The sequence below is a fragment of the Hirundo rustica genome, chromosome 1, assembly GCF_015227805.2.
Source record: "Hirundo rustica isolate bHirRus1 chromosome 1, bHirRus1.pri.v3, whole genome shotgun sequence".
Taxonomy (NCBI): domain Eukaryota; kingdom Metazoa; phylum Chordata; class Aves; order Passeriformes; family Hirundinidae; genus Hirundo; species Hirundo rustica.
In genome coordinates, this window is record NC_053450.1 from 3485767 (window position 1) to 3504964 (window position 19198).

General features: G+C 38.2%; 1 protein-coding gene across 18 annotated transcripts in view; it reads left to right on the forward strand.

The window, feature by feature from the left end:
- Window positions 1-19198, forward strand: part of PTK2 (protein tyrosine kinase 2) — a 189863-nt gene that overhangs the window by 103622 nt on the left and 67043 nt on the right. For all 18 annotated transcript variants that reach the window (XM_040087474.2, XM_058424138.1, XM_058424167.1 and 15 more), the window contains 3 exons: window positions 10980-11059; window positions 12511-12573; window positions 17119-17173. In XM_040087474.2, the coding sequence (XP_039943408.1) occupies window positions 10980-11059; window positions 12511-12573; window positions 17119-17173 (198 nt within the window). The remainder of the gene's footprint in view (window positions 1-10979; window positions 11060-12510; window positions 12574-17118; window positions 17174-19198) is intronic.

The window sequence follows — 19198 nt, forward strand, 5'->3', positions numbered from 1 at the left end:
GCCACAATGTTGTTGAAAAACAACAGACAAAGAAAGAAAAAGAAAGTTTAAATCCTCAAGTGATCTTCATCTTCTGGAAAAGTACAGAACATTTTGTAAAGATAACAAAATGTTACCTTAATCACTGTCAACAGACAGGATTTATTCATCCAGCTCACCCAAACCACAATTATCAAGCTGTTAAGCCCAAAGCTGGCACACGTTTGTGCCTTCACATGCATGACTACTCCCATTCACTTGAATGAGTGCACTGCCCTGTGCAAATCCCTGCATTTCAGACTTCTCAGCTTGGGCTTGTATGTGAAATCACTATTTTCTCCTTGATTTTTGACTGTTTTAAGGGTGCTCTGACCTTTCTTTGTTTTTGAATATTCTTCATCTTCAAGAGTCTCAAACAAATCAAGAACTTGTGCCCAGAACTGGGTTTGTGGCTTGACGTGCTGTGATCGTAGCGCTCGTTCTGCCATCTGCGGTGGGCGTGAGCTGCTCTTAATTGGAAGTGTAAAGCAGGGCACTTAATGGGACCTTTCATTCTGCAATCTGTACAGCAAGGGATTAAAATTAGTGTGTGGGATCAGGGGGAAACCACACAACTCGTTAATAACATCAGAATCAGTCCCACTAACGATGCCAGGCGGTGCTTCTTGTGCTCAGGCTGTGCCTCAGCTTTGAGGCCAGAGATGGGGAGAGGCTGATCTTTAGGTCATTCCCCTTCACTGGAGGAGCTGTGTGTTCCAATCATGTCATTTCACATCCCATTTGAGAGCTCTGATCAACAAACTAATGCTGGAACTGTGTCTTTTTGTTTTGTTACTGCTCTCTCTGGCAGGTGTCAGAGGTAGTGGGTGACAGGACTGCAGGGGTGTCATCTCTTTTTTCAATCTGTGAAGCATTTGGGTGGTGATTCTGCATCGACTGCATGACTCCCTTGGGCTCTACTGCTTTCAGTTTCAGCCAAATTAGGCAAATTGGATCCCACCCAGTGCTGTTGGAATTGTGAGGCTGAAGTATTCAAAAATCAGGAAAAGCCAGATTTATGGTTGTCTGCACAGTTGGCAGATGCTCGCTGCACAGGTTTTGTGTGCCAGCCTTCAGTTGTGTCCTGTGGTATTGAATACCCAAATCTGAACCAAAGTGAGCTCTAATCCCGCCCAGAAAACCTTAAACATGAGGTACAGTGAATAAAAGTGCTCTAAGTTTTATCAAGAAGTAGCATCCTTTGTGTGTGTGTGTGTGTGTTCTGTTGACTGTTTTGTAGATCTCTAATGACGATGTCTAGGGTTTTGTATTTTTTAACATTTTTCAGAGAAAACAAACATAAAGGTACAAAATGAGTATTAAAAATCGCAGGTTTTAAGTAATGAAATAAGATTTCACCGTTTTCCTGTCCTTTTTGGGGGTATTTTCAGTTGCTTTAAATAAGTGTTGGTGAAATTCCTGGTGAGTGTCTTCCTTTCCCTGTGTTCCAGTGACATAGCTGTTGGGAGGTGAAAATAAAGGGGACAGGCTCCTCTATTTTTCCTTAGTAGCTGAGTGAGGAGTGAAAGCCATATCTCAAATTAAGATAGAATACAGCTTTTAAAAACATTCATGTAATGAGAATCAGACGTAAGCTACTTGAATTGCCTTCCTTTTATTGTGGGACAAGAGCCTGCACACATTTATCCTTGAATAACATGTTAGCCTGCAGTAATTGGAGATGGTTTATCCCTTGATGAAAAGGGAGTAAGCATCTGTATGGGGGGTGGGGGCAGCTCTTGGGCATCAGCTGTTCCATTGTTGCTGTCCTTGTGCTTCAGACAGAAGACTTTTAAAGTAACTTCTTGGAGTATTTTTTTAGATCCCAGCTAACAAGAAGAGGTTGTTTTTATCAGTGTTGAATTTTTCTCTGCTGGCTTGTTTAGCCTGCAGTATGGAGCTACCCTGGAGATGTTCATATATATAATAAAGGAGACCACAGGACTGAACTGTGGTTTGAATTTGCATTTTAAAATTAATCAAAGTTTTTGAAGGAAGGAATTGCAAGCAAGGAATGATCTCGAAGTTAGGGCAGGTCAATGATGCCCTGAAAAAATTGAGCTGAATTCTGTGCCACAAGGGTTCTGTGTCTCACCAGACAAGTACACTGCAGGTTCATTTTCATAAGAAAACTCTTCTTAAAAAGAAAAGAGAAAAAAATTACACTTTTTCGTATTAAAAAAAAAAAAAAAAAAAAAAAAAAAAAAAAAAAGTAAGGGAAAAACATCCTCTGAAAAAGAGGAGAAAAAGTTTCTTGTGAACGACAGGCACTTCTTTTCTTTGTCCCTGTAGTGTCTTAAAGATTATGTTCACGCTCAAAAGGTATTTCATTAAATGAAATATCTCTTTATATTGTGGCAGATAAATACATCATGCAAATTAAATTATTTTTATAACTCTGTCCCTGACATGTAGGAAATTTTAAGTCCAGGCAATTACTGTAATAACTTAATGATTAAAGTTTTATAAGGCTTAGGTGCATGAGATATAATTTGAAATGCAGTCTGGGAATTAGATTCTTTAACCTAATTAAATAAAAACATCTCTTACACCCTAATAAAAATAGGAGACCTAAAGCAAATGACTTTGACAGGAGAAGCTTTGAAGGAAATGAAGGACATTGGGAGAAAAGCTGGCGTTGTTCCTGATGTTAGGAGGCCATTTAAAACAAAAACCCCTCAACAAAACAAAAAAACCCACCCACAACCCAGCAGATCTTTCATGAAGACTTAAAGGCTGAGATATAAACTGTCCTACAGGGAAGTGGCAATATAAGAAGTGCTGCTGATGAAAAAGTACTAAAATACGTATTTTTTGATAAAAATATAAATTAATGTGAGCCTCTCCTGTCAGCTTGAAAAGACAGTTAAAAGACAGTTCCTTGACAGGGGTAGGTTTCTGAAGTTGCTGTAATTCACAATCTCCCATAAAGTACTTATTTTTTCCTGTAAAAATTGATTAATACCCTCAGTACTATGCTGACATTCTTGTTTTAGGCTCTGCTGTTTGTATAGTTGTGGAGTTACTTTGGCTAGGAATGTTGTGTGCCCCATGTCTGCTTTCCCTTGGTGCTGTATGGTAGGAATGTGAAACTTCCTTAACACCTAAGTGATCAGCCAAGCTCGGGCCAAAGGGAAGGGGTTGCTTTGATTTAAAATTTCCACCTGTCAGCCAGAGCGGTGCAAATCATCCTTGTGAGCTTTTCTCGAATTGCTCATTATTCAGCCTGCTAAATTTAAAATGCAAGGGACAGGTTTCCATGTATTGATGTGTGGATATGTCTTTTTAGTAGTGTGGAACAAAACGTGACTGTAATTAGCATATAAAGTTGTGTATGACAACAAAAAGAAACCCACAGAAAAGCTGATTTTCGTTGATGCTTGGACTCGCTTGATCTGGAAACTCAAAACTGTGTTGGAAAGAAGTATAAAATTAGCTGGGAGCAAGGCTTGTTCAGTAGGTTGAGTTCTGTATGGCTCCCAAGAGTCCAGTCCTACTTTGGGGAAGAGCTGTGAGGCAGCAGCATCTCTTGCAGTGACATCTGGAGCTCAGCCCACTCGGACAGACGGCGTCATTTTTAGCTGCTCTGCCCCTAACAATGCCTTGTCAGAAGTTGGTTTTCCCCCAGCCCATCTCTAATGCCCTTATTATTAGCAGAGGAGCTTCCAAAATTAGTTAGAGATGTCAAAGATCACCCCTAGATAATATAGACTGTGACCTTGGGACACGAAGAGGAGGAGCGGCTGAGGGCAGATGGCAGATGAATGTTATCCTGATACTGGATCTGGGCTTTTAACTCCCCTGGAGGAGGCCAAAGCCCTAATTTTCCCTAATATTGACTTAGCTCCTATAGCAAATTTAATACTATCAGATGGGTAAATAGGGGTGGGAACGCATATGTGTTTCCCTCCTGTGTGTGTTTTAAAAACTACCATTATGCTCATTAAGGTAGCTCCTAAAAATACTGATGACATTAGAAGCAGGCTTTGGGCTTTTGTGCATATGGGGCTTCATTCAGAGCAGATGAGGCACAAATCTTTCAGGGTTAATGCTGCATCAGATTTCTGAAGCTGTAGTAGTGAGGGTTGGGCCCCTGTTCATCCAAGCTGATTTTGTAGTGATGAAAATTTGGTGTCCTACATGAACCTGCTGTTGGAAAAGGAGGAGCAGTTTGGTCCTTACAGATCTCAGGGTTTATATTGGATGGCTGTTCCACATTAACCCAGTCATGTGTCTGTCCTGCAGTGATTCTGTGGTGTGTTTAACCCTACAAGGAGCAATACAGCTGAAACCAGAGAATATCTGAGATAAGTCTTTTTGGTGGGATACTCAGGAAAGTTGTGTCGTGGATTGGGGTGGAATTGTTTGTTGTACCTGCTGCCAGGCGCAGAGCAGAGCAATGTCCTTCATTTTGGATGGGAAATTATGGGGAAAAATGAGCTGTATACTTGGATTTTTGTCTTGGTCACAAAAGTGGTTGCTGAAGATGAGCTTTTCCCATGGATGTATTGAGATATTTCTGGTCTTTCATTACAGAAGCTGGAACGGGTAAATTGCAGGAATAATTTCTCAGGGTTGTGGTGGGATGGGTGTCACCAGAAGTGTTGTGTGTTGATGTAAAACAAAGATCCTGGTTGAACTCTGTGGTGGCTGAGGGTGAATTGTGATGTACCAAATTATCTTCCACGGTTAGAAACTTGATTGTTTAAAAGCAGGTGCTAGAACACACCTGAGCTGTTAAAAATAAACACAGGGATATTACTGAGAATAAATAAATTATTGCATATACAGGACAATTAAGAGACAGTTTTTTTAACATAAATTTCACCAAGCAGAAGTACATAATTTCCCTATATATAAAAGCACCAGCTAAAAATAAATGTGTAGAACAAATGGATAAGGAGAAAATGATGTAATATAAATCTTTGTTTTCATGCTTCATTAAATGATTGTAATTACTGTTTGTGTGCTGTGTACTGAGTGGAGTACAGAAGACATTTTCTTTGCTTGCTTATCTAAATATCTCATATGTTGGGATGAATATTCTTTTTGAGTATGGTCTTAACTCTTCAGTGGGAACTTAGTCACTGAAGGGTTGTTTAAATGCATTGTTCAAAGCAGTGCAAATTTGGGAAAAAAATAGAATTAAAAAAGGACCAAGTTGTGCAAGTAGGTCATAGAGATTGAAAGAAAAGCAAGAGAAATGGATTGCTTATTTTTAAACTGTCCTCCTGAAAAATTGGAGTTTGTCCTGTGGGAAATGTCTTGGTAACATTAAGCTAGGAAAGCTAGTAGTGGCTAATTATTGGTCTTTGCTCTTTTTGAGACACCATTTGATGGTAAAGAATTTCCACAATATTTATGCTTGAGAACTCAATGTCAAGTTTGATAATTTAATGTAATAATTTATAAGGCTATAAAGAAGTTTAAACCTAAAATATCTTTTTAAGACACAGTATCTAATAGCTTTTTTTAAAAAAAAATCCCTAAACTGGAAAGCATTTGCCAAGTTCACAATTATTTTACTGTTGTTCTTAATAAAGAAATCTAAATCTAGCATGGTGTTTTTATGAACTGCTTGTCAGCCTGGGTGAACCTTCTTCTGAAATACTGCAGCTGCATAAAAAACTCGTGTGCAGGAAAATGAAGCAGATGGCTTTTGAAAGTAGCAGCTGGTATATAAAATACAAGGCCAGTGATAGATTTCTCCTTAAATCATAGCATAGGGCTGTTCTCTAATTTCTCCGTTTTCACAAGCATGGGCTTTCCTCTGTTTTCAATTTTTATTTTAAATTGTTCCGTCTGGAATTTGCTGTCCATTTCTGTAGCTGGGAAACTGCCCATTATTTTCTAGTAAATTGTGAGAATTTAGAAGTGACACCATCAGTAATTTCCCCATTCAAGTAAAAGAACAAATTTTTTTATAAGTCTTGACATCAGAAATGAAACTGGGTTTGTGTTTATGTGCCCATTTCCGTGTGGGAAAAGCCTTTTAGTTCACGTTGTGTTCACCTCCTTTCTTTTGTTGTGATTTAGGAATATCTTTGAACGTTTAATGGCCGAAATACTGGTGACAGAAGAAAGATTTCTGTTCTGGCTAAAAGAAGAAGAGTGATTAAAAAAAAAAAAATACTGTTGAGAATAAAATGTATTTTAAATCAAATGAATTGTTACTGAATATCAGGGCAGTAATAAATCAAGAAATATGGCGTACGATTGTTGATTCAAAATCCTTTTTTGCTTTGGCTATTACTGGCCTTTCTAAGCATTTATTCACTGATGGTGGGTGATGCATATTCTGTGTGTGTGGGGAGCAATGACAATTTTGTTTCATTTGTTATTTTGTCAGAACATGTTGAAGGACTTCTTTTCTGAGAGGTGCCTTTATGCCTGGCATTCCCATTTCCCCACTGCAGCCCTTTTTTGTATCAGACTGTTCATAGCTATTGTGGCCAAGAAGTCAAGTCCAAATGTGAAGTTTAGGTCACACTTTAATTCTGATTTGCCACCCCGTGAATGAGCAAATTTCAGTAGAGTTACTTCCTCTGACACTGGCACTGCAGTAATACTTGCCTGGAAGCCTGAAGCAGATTTTTTTTTCATTATTCCATGTTTAATGGAACTTAAGTACACTAATCCTTTCCCCCCGAAGCGTGCACCTGCTTGACTGTAAACCTGACTTAAATTTGTTAGAACATACTAAAAAAAAAAAACATCCAAGGAAAAAGGTTCTTGAAATCAGCACAGCAGTTTGCAAAAATGAATTACTTTTGTCTCTTATACTCTTTTAAACTCTTTTCCAATATATTTTTCTCAGGGAGATAAGATAAGCACATTATGTGGGAATACAAAATGAGTAAGTCAGTGGAAGCAACATACACCAAGTGACTCACTTCAGATACCATTATTTTGGGTTTTGATTTTTACCAAATAAAAAGTATATAGCATTTTAGCAGTGTTGACACTTGAATTCTTAATCCTGGTATCAATCCAAGTGTTTGTCTTGTTGATCTTCATGCGCTTTTATTGCTGTAACTTTGTCACCATAAACTATTGGAGATAAATACAGACTTCATGTAATTTTATCATTGCCAGAGCATCTGGTCTCTAGTGTGGGGTATAAATGACGTAATGGCACACAGGTTTTGCTTTAAAGGCTTTGTTGGGCTTGGGAAAGAAATCAGGGGTTGCTGGTTTGGTTTCTTGTTTGGCCACTTGGGTTTTTGGGGTGGCTTTTTCAAAACCAGATTTGTGTGACAAGTTTCTGTTAACTGGTTTTGTCTTACAAACTAGGTAAAATGCAGGTGTATCAAGTAGCATCCTGTGTGGTTTTTATGGTTTAGCCTTTAGAGAGATCCCATTCTGAACAGTTAAATTGTGGAGGAGATTACAGCAGTGGTGCTTGATCTGCTTGAAAAGGATGTGTGTGTTTATATATCTGTGTATATATATATAGATGTATTCTTCAGCTTCTCCAGGTATTGCACACTGGATTTCCAAGCCGTAGGAAGTGCAGCCAGAGGTCTGCACACACTGCCAGGGAGTATGACGAGCTCACAGATAACAGGATCTCCAGACCCTGCAGAGGAGATACATCCTCTCTGTTAACATACTTCTGAATTTGTAATCAGCAGAAAAAAACCTGATAGGTTTTGTTAGATTTCTAAGAGTTCAGTTTTTATGCCTTTGTATGGATATAGGCTTTGTGCTCTTGAAGATGAAGTCTTTGTTTGTCTAAGCCAGAAAATATTCTCATTTCTCTCGTTTAATTATATTAACAATAATAATAATAATAATAAAAGTTATAATTGAGCAAGCACAAAAGACTTCTTGGAAAACTATTCAATTGCCTTGTGACAGTGCATTTAATTACCATTAAATTATCTCTTATGTCTCTTCCACTTAATATTTGCTCAGGCTTTTTCCTTAGGAGGTTGTGCTGAACCTCCTATGAAATTCTTATCTAATCTCTGCACAGGCATTAGTTCATGCATTGATCTGATGCCATCTCAAAGAGAATAGTCAAGCAAAATTAAAGGTGATAAGAGAAGTTCTCATTGGTATTCTGGGAGTAGAAATGGAATCTGCTTTTTTTTTCCCTTGCTGAAATTGAAAGAAGAAAGCGTGCAGGCAGGTTTATGAAAAAAGGGAAAAACCAAGCACCCTTGACTATCCATAGTAGGACACTGTTAAATCCAGACCACTGCATTCTTGCCACAGGTTTCCTGAAACTCATAAACTCTTTTTATAACTCACAAAATTTAAACACTAAAATAAGTAGGTGTATGTAATGTAAAAGACTTCTTTTTCCCCTTCCATTTTGGTGGAATGGGGGATGGTCTTTTACATTTTTTTAGTCAATACCTGAGTCTGTAGTTGCAGAGTCAAATTGGGAACATGACTGAAATTTGTGAAAGCTCACAAGCTGCAGGGCAAGAGGAGATAAACCCCAAACTTTAAATATTTGGGTAATGTTGCTTATTTATTTATGGAATAGGAGGCTAGCAGCGTTTTAAAATCATGTTTGCATGAAAGTGGAGATGCTCTTAAGCTGTTTAGTTTAACAAATCGAGCACTGGAGCTCTGGGATCCACAGGGCAAAGAGCTGCTGTGAAGATAAATGAATCCACATTTGATCATAATACATTGGGCCTTAAATTAGATCGTTCCTGCAAGTGGAACTTTTGTGTGTCAGGACTGAAAATCTACTTTGCTACAGCCAGTTCTTCTTGGTGTCTGAATACCTCAAATGATAGGTGGATAATGGCTTTGAAATTTTCTGATGATGAAAAATGGTTGAAATGATTAAAAAAACTGAATCTGTAGTTTCCAAAAAAAGAGAAAAAGTTTAATGAAATATAAGTGATCAGTCAATGGATATTTGATTTGGGTGGGTGTAAGGCAGGTTAGCCAAGGGATTTTGTGAACAGGTTTACTTGCTAGGTGAGGTAATTTAGGCTGTACATGCAGGTGAGTTCTCAGAAAAAGGACGTGAGAATTTCTGGAATTTGGGCATCCATATATGATCTGACCTCATATTCAACACTTTTTTTCATTTGGAGGTATCCCCACGTAGACCTGAGGGTGAGGAGAGCTGTGCTGTTTTCCCCACTCCCGTGTATTTGCAGAGGTCATTTATGGCACTTCGTGGAGCCTGAAACTCCATTCCTAATTTACCTGCCCTGAGCTTCTGTCTGACAGTTTTAGTGCAGGACCAGTTCAAAGTCCTTTCTCATGAATAGAGATCCTGGTGTAATTTATTGCATTTTGCTCTTTATTGGATCATAGAACCGTTTAGATTGTAAAAGACTTGAAATATCAACCACTAGCCCAGCACTGCCACATCCACAACTGAACCATGTCCCCAAGGGCTGCATCCATACTTTGAATGCTTCCAGGCATGGTGATTCCACCATTTTCCTGCACAGTCTGGTTCCAATCCCTGACCACCCTTTCAGTATCTAATCTAAATCAAATTATTTAAAATTGTGAGCATAATGAAGAGGAGAATTATTAATTCATATTGTGTATACTATTACTATGGGAATACAGAATTATTATTTCTGTATGTATGTACAAATAGTGCACTACATGATGCTGAAGGGCAATTATTCTCCTGTCTCATTAGTATTTGTAGGAATTGAATTGAGAAGAGTAAGCTCATTATTTTGTCATATTGAGTGCCTGTATGAATTCAAATGCAGGAAGCTTTTTTCTCATGTTTCAGCTGTTGTAACAATTCATTTTCTCACTCTTGCACAATTTATCATAATTCTTCTTTCAATAACAAATTAAAACTTGTCATGCAATTCAGATCTAGGAAGTTTTTAGGGATTTGTTTGTAGTTGGGAGCAGGAGCCAGCTGCCACACTGGTGCTGAGGGGATGCTGTGGGGGATGCTCATGTGTTCCGAGGAGAATGCTGAGTGGAGAACACCTCCAGCTGTTGGATCCACGGCTGTACTTCCTTATCTCCTAAATGAAGCATTTCATAGCAGTAGTAGTTTGAAATAGTTGTTCTTACAACTTGTCATCACTCAACAAGCCCACTTGGTGAAGTGTGTTGCTTTCATAGTGCATCATCCCCTCTTTGATCCACAAGTCAGTCACATGGAGTTTTGTGGTATTTTGGGACTTGCTGGAACTTTAGGATCTCAACAGCAACTTGACGTTTTCATAAGAGGATAACAGGAGCTGTTAAGGAAAAGCTGTTGAGATTTGTTACCGGTGCAGGATTTGCAGAGTGAAGTTCTTGGGTGGTGGTTCTATTCTCTCTTACTGCCTGAGTTTTTTGTTGTTTTAGTTACTGTATAAATTGCTTACTCCAGTGTGGTGAAAGTATTACCCCAAAAAATAGGATTCTGCCTACCTGTGTTGGTAAATAAAACAAGTCCAGGACATGTGATGAAGATTTGAAGTGTTTCCTACTGCAGATGGTCACCACCCAGTTTCACTCTTGGTTCTTCTTGCTAGTTCAGCATTATTTTATGCCAGTGTGCAGTACAATTTGCACATTCTTCTCTGTTTACTTCTGTTTTTATTTTCACTGTAATTCCCAGGCATTTATCAGTTTTATTTGCATGATTAGATCTGCCTAGATAATTAAATCCTGTTGACCACGATAGCTCAAGAACACAGCCTGCCTTCTCCTAGTTGCAATGCAGGTGTGACAATCTGCTCAGTCCTCTGTGAATTTTGATTATATTTAATAAAACATAGCCAATATTGACACAGATAAGGAATTTTTCAATCAAGTTCATTTTGGTCAAAATGTGTTTCTTACCAAAATGCAGCTCATTTGTGGAGAATAGGAGCACAGATTCTTTTTTCTCTTCCTGGACTGTGAATTGTCATTCCAGTAAATTAAAATGTATTAATTTGAAAGTTGTTTGGGGAATATTTTAGTCTGTGTTGGCACTGAACTGATCTTTCTGTGATGCCTACCTGCTTCTTTTGCTGCAGGTGAAAAATGACTATATGTTAGAAATAGCAGATCAAGTGGACCAGGAAATTGCTTTGAAACTAGGTTGCCTTGAAATCCGGTAAGCTGATAATTTAATTTATTATTCGACATCTTTCTGACAGAATATATACATTAATTTTGAAACTCCTTAAAGTTCATCAATTTCTGACCGGTAGAGTTGAATAAAACATCATAAGACTTTTTTTGCTACGAAGCAGTTTGACAAAAAACTGAATAGACTGTATTGTAACTAATTTCTAGTTATTTTTAAATTAACATTATTTTAAAATTTTAATTAATTACATCTTGATACTGCCTTTTGGGTGAATTCTTCGTCTGAATAATTCAAAGGCCTGTAGAGTACATTGAAGTATGCTTAAAAAAAAAAGCATCTGTGGTGTTATTTAGTAAATAGTCTTGTGATTCTGCATATATAAATCCTACAGCTAAAAATGTAATTATAGATAAATGCTGCTACCTTTCCTCTCTGTATTTACTCAATTTTTAATGTGCTGTTTTGAAATGATTAAATATTAAGGATCCTTTTGGGTATTTTTGGTGTTCTTGTCAACTGTATAGACATCTGGAAAATAAAGATAAATATATCAGATTAAAAGATCCTTGAGAGAGTTCCCAGCTTTGAAATGCATGTGTTGGCTTTTGCTAATTTATGGAGAATTTCCAGCCTGAAACATTTGCTTTAGTTATGCTGATGTCTCACTCAGGGAGATTATAGAAGTAAAATTGATAAGAAATGACTGACAAATGTAAACTTGTTAGGAGAGAATGAAAGTTTCCTTTGAACAGTACTTTCCAAATTAAAACAGAATTTAGGCTTATGAAATTTCCCAGGTATCACAGGAGAACCTGATGCCTTTGTTGCAAGTTTTGCTGGTAGCCACGTAGAAAACAAAAATTCTTTGTCTAAACTCCTTATGTACTTACAAAATCACTGTGCCTTATTTCAAAACGTGTGATGAATATAATAATAATCCGTGATTATGTTGTCAGCCAGGTCCTGCCTTCCCTGGTTCTTAAGCTGTGGCTCTTCAGTACATTTGATGAGATATTTCTCGAAGATGAGCTGCTGAAGCTCTTTGAATGGGCATTGCTGGTCCATTTTCTCTGTGAAAACAACAATTCCAGCCCTCTGCTAGCAAAGCTTTCTTATTTATTCATTTACTTGTTAATGTGAATGTGTCTGGATTGAAGCAGCTTTCATCATTCCCTGCTTCCTCTGGTTCTCCCTGTTCCATGCACCTAGGGCTCTCACAAGGGAGTGCAATGGGAGGTAGAAAGGAGCTGCTGAAGGCCAGGTTAGGTCACTTCTTTTGGTAGCAGCAGTGGTTTAAAATTGGTTACTTTGTAAAATAAAAATCTGATCTGTTGAGGTAGAATAATAATGTACTTAATACTTACCTTTGTATTTATTCTGCAGTGTTTTCTGATGCTGAGTGAAAGTTCTGATATTGTAGTTTTAGGCTGAATTATCCAATAATTGTTGCTTTCAAATATTTTTCCTGACTTCAGGAGATCCTACGGAGAGATGAGAGGCAATGCATTAGAAAAGAAGTCCAACTATGAAGTGTTAGAGTAAGTATTGTGTTCTAGCTTGGAGTTTGAACCGTCCCTTCTCTGCATCAGGAACAGTAAATTCAGTCCAATGACAGAAGATTCCTGTTGTAATCCTTCTATTCCATCAAGGTTGTTAAGATGCTTTAGTGTAAGAAAAAGATGATGAAACCCACTGAGATGTAGAAGTAGGAAAAGTGCTTTTAACTCTGGTCCAGAGAAACAGGTTTGGAGTAGTTTAAACTTGATCAGGAGGCTTACTGTGGTTTTTAGCCATTTTGCTAATGTTTATGGGGTTTGCCAGCTCTGGTTGTGAGGTGATTTTATTCTCAGTGTTTTCTGTGCCCGGTTGCATTCTCTAGTTGTGACTCATTTGTGGTGAAGTTGGAGTTACTTGAAAATGTTTGTGGTATTGTTGTTTCTGTTCTCTCAGTGTGGGCATTTTCTGAGTTGTGACCTTGCAATTAACAAGGTTATTGTTTATCTCTATCACAAATTTTAAGAAGACCAAGGAGCATCCTTGTACTGAAATGTTTTGTTTTCTTATTCGTGTTGTACAAGAGATGGCTTCAGTTCAAACAAGCCAAAGTCCTTCAGCTTTTTAGCAAAAACCTGAAAACTGGTTTTATTTGTATTTATATAGTGGATAAAGTTTCAGACATACATGTACCAATGAAATACTCATCTCTGCCAACTACCCTTGTGAAAAGATCCTGTACTGTTTAACACAGAATTGGGATAAAAGGTTGTTGCAGCATTGAAGTCTCGATTTTTTAATCTTATTTTTAATGACAAATGGGTGCTAACTTTTAGAGATGTAAATGTAGAGTATTTGGAGGAGGAAGGTAAGATTTTATACACCAATGAATAAGTTTAGAAGGATTTTTGAGGGATCTATGATATTACTAGGTAAAGATAACTTTAATGAATAGCCTGCTTATTTGGTATTTCTGTAGTGCTCCTATATTTATCCAGATTTTTTTAAACTTTGCTTTTGTTTGAATTAGGGATTTTTAAATTTATTTTTTTAAGGACTTCAGGTTTTTGTCTGTAGAAACATTAGTGGAAATATCCTGGTTGATGAAACATATCACAAAATGAGAAAAGACTGATAAAAATACAGGGGATGAGCAGATAGACAAGACTAAAAGGGGATAATTAAAAAGATTTGAAAGTATGTGACTTAGGGTTGGTGTAGTTTACATACATGTGTTCCAGTAAGAACTTGAGTAAAGTATTTTAAGCCAGGGTTTTGACAAGTCAGAAGATACAAGCATTAGTAATTAGGTTAATGACTTTGGAAACAATGAGACAAAAGGAAAGTGGGGTCATAACAGGTCACACAAAATATAAATTAATAATTGTAACAGGTGAGAGCTCCAGGAGGACTCAGTGTGGTGCTGCTCCCAGTTTAACAGTGATTTCTTTCCTTCAGTCTGTGTTCTCCAAACAGTGACTGCTTTGGTAGGAAGTAATAAATTGCTGCTGTGGAGGGCAAAGTGAAACAAAACACTGATATTCAAAATGTAACAGCTTAATGCCATGTAGAATTGGATGTGGGGAATTGTGCATTTCAAAAGTTTCTTCTTTTTTGAGAACCTTTGATTTGTATGGGATTTAGCTGGGAGGGATGAAACCGCCTTAAACTGACTATACTGTAGATAATTAAAAGCTGGAAAGGGTCTCTAAAAAGTGCCAGTGATCCCCAAAATGCATTCATTTGATCTTACCACCTTAATAGCCCATAAATGTTTAACTGTACAAGTAATATTTATTGCTCAAGTGAGGCTCTTTGGCATTTTTTGTGGGGGGATTGCTGGTTTTAGTACATCATGAGGCACTTAACCAGCTGAGAGCAATTTTTAAATGGCCCTTTTTTGCATTGGGTGTGATTGCTCCTTGCCTGCCTTTGTCAGATGTCTATTTGATGTATGTTTGTCTTTGATCAGATTGTCATAGGAGAACAGATCTGGATGGGAAATGGTAGATGGGATCAAATTGTTAAGTAGCCTTTAATAGTTGGGCCTTCATGGAGAGAAAGAATTTTTTCATAATAAATGTGAAGCCTGTTAGCGAGAACAGGGATAATTACAAGTACAGAAATGGGAGCTGTAGGAAGGAACAGGTGCAGCCACAATTTGGTAAAAGGCGTGTTAAAGTCTATTATGTTAATCTAACGTTACTTTTCTTGTTGTAACTTGAATTGAGGTGAAAAATACATGGTATATGCTGCCTAAAGCTGCTTATCATTGTAAGACAAGCAGTATCACCTATAGGTAGCTGGTGTTTTATTAATCTGATCAAAGTTTGTACGTTAAAAATACTGAGTTTAGATTTAAGCCCACAAGTAGGCGGGAGTAGATGAGGTTGAGTACAAAGCTGCAGTAGAGCTGTATGAACCAGGCTCTCAGTGCTGGTTATCTCTTGTTGGCAGTCAGAAACCAGATGTCTGAGTCCTTCATCCAGAGCCCTGAGTTGGTGTCTCCCTTGTTGGCCATTCCACCCCCACACAGCGCAGCTGGGAAGGAGTTTGTAGGGTTGTGTGTGTAAAACTGTTTGCATGTTCCAATTTCCAGCGCTCATTCTCTTATTCATAGGTATCTGTAAGCTGTCGCTGGCCAGGGCATTAAATCTGTATGGTTCTTTTGTTAAATTCTCCTCCAGTAAATAAATTTGCCATCTCAGCTAAACATAGGAATTGCTTCATTAACAAGTTTTGTTAAGGCCAACTTGTGGTCTGTTGTACTCTGCATAAGAGTTTCTTCTCAGTTTGTTGCACCCGGTTCTGTACAAAAGGCCGCTCTGCAGCTTGTCCTAGTGCTGAATCAAATGAGGCTGTGCAGCCGTGTGCTGCAGGACTGTTAAGATGGGGGTACCAGGGTGATGGAAGGTGCTTCGTTTCAGAAGCACCAACTCTCTCTCAAATGCTTAATGTTAAACGAATACATCCCTGTCAAAATGTCTTTGCATATTATTTACATGGTAATAGTGTGTTAGATTCATTTAACTGTGTGGGATGATAAACCGAGTATCATTTACATTTGAGAAGAAATGCATGGCAGGAATTAACATTTATGAAGTTTTATAATCCTGCAGCTTAGTGTCATCGCACAGATGCCAGTGCTGCACATGAACATTCTGCTCCTCCTGGCTGAGGATGTTTTTAGTATGAAATTGTATACTACTCATCTTCAGAGAGCTTTAAAAATACCCTGGTTTATTCTTCTGAGGGAGCTTTTTTTATTCACTTTACTGTTGGCTTTGTTCTTGTGCTGTTCGGTAGCAGTCAATAAATCCTGAATATCTCCGCTTGCTAACGGCTTTTACTTGCTTTGCCAAGTGTAAGGATTCCAGATGTATTTCTGTGTGTGTTCAAAGCATGCAGTCATGGAAAGCTTGCTTTCATACTTGTTCCAGAAGCAGATAAGAACGTTTCAAAGAGATGGTAACATCCTTTTTTAAAGAAAAAAAGTCAATAACACCTTTGAGCTATAAATCCTTTTCCTATTTATACTTTTCTCTTAGTTTTTCCTTTTTTACATATGAGGTTTTTGCACTTGGTTGTACAGTGGTGTCTTCTGCACTAATACCATTGGCAACTTCTCGAGCACCTTTTTGTGAAGCTGATGTTCAGTTGTAGTGAGTGACACAAGCACACATCAGACATAAGCTGCATGCAGCACATCAGAGCATAGAAATATTTTCTGCCTCTGGTTTTCAAACCAGGGCTACAACCCAATTTATAATTGTGAATGTGAACTTGATAAATTCAGTTTGCAAAATCTGAGCTCTCAGTCACCTGATTTATGGTTGCAAAAAGTGAGATTGCTTGCAGGAAGAAGTTGGTCATTTTAATTTGCTCCGTATGAGGAAAAAATAATAGTAGAAATTTAAACTTAATTTTAGTGCCTCAAAGGCTAAAACATAGTGGAATTGCACTCAGCATGCTTTGTGAGGTGATATCATGAGTATTCCTGTATGGATTCCTGGATTCCTTAGGCAAAGCTGGGGCTCTGAGCAATCTGGTCTCGTGGAACGTGTCCATGCCCAGGGCAACTGCATGGGTCATTAAGGTCCCTTCAAACCCAAACCATTCTAGAATGCTTAATTATAATCTGCTCCATTCTAACAGAGGCTTCTCAGGGTTTTCCACTTTCATGTTGTTCCCTTCTCATCTGACTACATGCTCTAAGATTATTTCTTCTATATTCTTGAAATTATTAAAGCATGTACAAATTACAGTTTTTATTCTCAAAACTCCTCTGTGCCCGAGACACCATTTCAAATTACAGACTTTCCACACAGGTACCTGGTAAAATGCAATATCCTTTGGGGTTTGAACTTTGCTGCTGTGCCACATTTGATGTGGAGTGGCTCTAGTTAGAATTTCAGTGGTAGTCTGTTACTCTGAGATTTTCAAGGACCTTGTTAGGAAAATGGTTTAGTAATTGTATATGCTAGTTAAAAAGCAAAACAATAAATAGACCCAAAGCACCATCCTGAAAAGAGAAAGATGATACTGCACAATGTTTTTGATATTAATGCTGTGTTTATTTTTTCTTTCAGGAAAGATGTTGGTTTGAGACGGTTTTTCCCGAAGAGTTTACTAGATTCAGTGAAGGTAATTACAGTCCCAGTCAGTCCTATACTGCTGTAGAGAAAAGAGTGTCGGAAATCTGAAAATTGCATTACAGTTTTCACTGTACAGTCCTAAGGGAATTGCTGTCCAGTTTTGCTTTGTGATAAAAACATCCAAGCTGTCGGATTGGTGGGATGTAAATCCCAGTCATGCAGTTGGCAGGACAGGGATACAGTGATCCACACGGCCTTGCTGAGCTGCTGTGAGAGGGGTGCAGCTCTGCCTCTCAAACCTTGGGAGTAAAAGTGCAAAACAAGTCCTTAGAGCCTCTTGTATCAAATAACTTGTTGTTGTTGTTGTTTCTTCCCTAAAAGAAAAATGAGACTTCTGGAGAAAGAGGAAGGGAACATGTAAGAAAAAAGAATATTTTAGTTGGAACTTGATAAACTTGATGCCTTCCTTGCTCAAGACTGTATCCAACTTATTCAAGGAAGATTTCCAGTAATTTCTGCTTAAGTTAATCCTAGCTAAGACTATAAACGTTACTTGAATCTCACTCCCATTGAAGTCCATATGTTCTCAAAGTAAAAAATGCAAATTTTTCTCAACATGTGTTGAAAAGGGGGATTAGGAGCGGTCACCAAGTACTTTACATTTATAGCTGCCTCAATATGAATGTCCTGGTAAAATGTCTCTTACAATTCATACATGAAAGTATAAATCATAAATTGCTGTTTTGGAGCTGGTTTTGGTAAGCAGTGGAGCTTTATAGAGAGAATAAAATTCAGCTTGAGATTTGGAAAGAGTCTGCATTGTGATTTAAATGGGTAAACACAAAAGGTCTGACATGACAAGGTTTTGTTTCAAAAGACTTTTGAAAATCAGGAGCTAATGAAGTCAAGTGGATTTAAGTAATCCCCTCTGCATTTTAATTTAAGCAATTATCTGAAACTGTATTTTCTGCTAACGGGAAAAATTGTGGTAAAAGGCTCCAGACGTAAAAGTATGAATAACTGTCTCAAAAATAATACTATGGAGCCAGAAAACTGACTGACCAAGAAAACTGCACTTAGGAAATCCTGAAGTGGGGAGAATAGCAGAAAGAGGTAGCAAGAGTTTCCAGAAGGTGAAGCTGAGCAGAACCTTACAAAGACATGGAAAAAAAAAAAAAAAAAGTTGGGCATATGAAGAAGAAAAACAAGGGAAGGAGAAGTCTGTCTGCTTTTGAATGAAAATGAAATCCTTATTCAAAATAGTACAGGATCAGTCCAAATCCTCGAATTGCTCTTACAGTTTGTGAAAACCAGGGAATTTGAACTGGCAGGCAAAGGAGGGTTCCCAATAGCCATGAAATATAAAATTAATTCTTTCTCTCAATTCTCTCTGCTTTGAACAAGTACAGATTGCGAACAATTGTTCTTAGAAATGCTTTTAAGAGCAAGTTTTCAGTGCATTTCACTTGAAGTAGCTATTTGCAGATATTTGTGGTAGATGCTTCTGTTAGGGAAGAGGTGTGGTTTTGGCGGCTGTTCAGCCTGGAGAAGAGAAGGCTCTGGGGAGAGCTGAGAGCTTCCAGTGCCTAAAGGATCTGAAAGAGAGCTGGGGAGGGACTTGGGACAAGGGATGGAGTGACAGGACCCAGGGAATGGCTTCACACTGACAGAGGGGGGTCTGGATGGGATGTTGGGAAGAAATTCTTCCCTGTGAGAGTGGGGAGACTGGCACAGGTTGCCCAGAGAGGTTGTGGATATCCCATCCCTGGAAGTGTTCAAAGCCAGGTTGGATGGGGCTTGGAGAAACCTGGGATAGTGGAAGGTGTCCCTGCCCATGGCAGGGAACAAGATGGGCTTGAAAGTCCCTTCCCACCCAAACCATTCTGTGACCCTAATGGAGTTTTTATCTTTACACCTTGCTCATGATCTTAAAATTTGAAGTGACCAGTTCTTCTTGGTGGACTGAAAAGAGCCGGATAACATATGCCAGTATTCCTGGCAGTAAATGTGATGCTGGAATTGGTCAGGAAAATAAACCATGGGCAGAATAAAGTATCTTTCATCAACTGAGTGG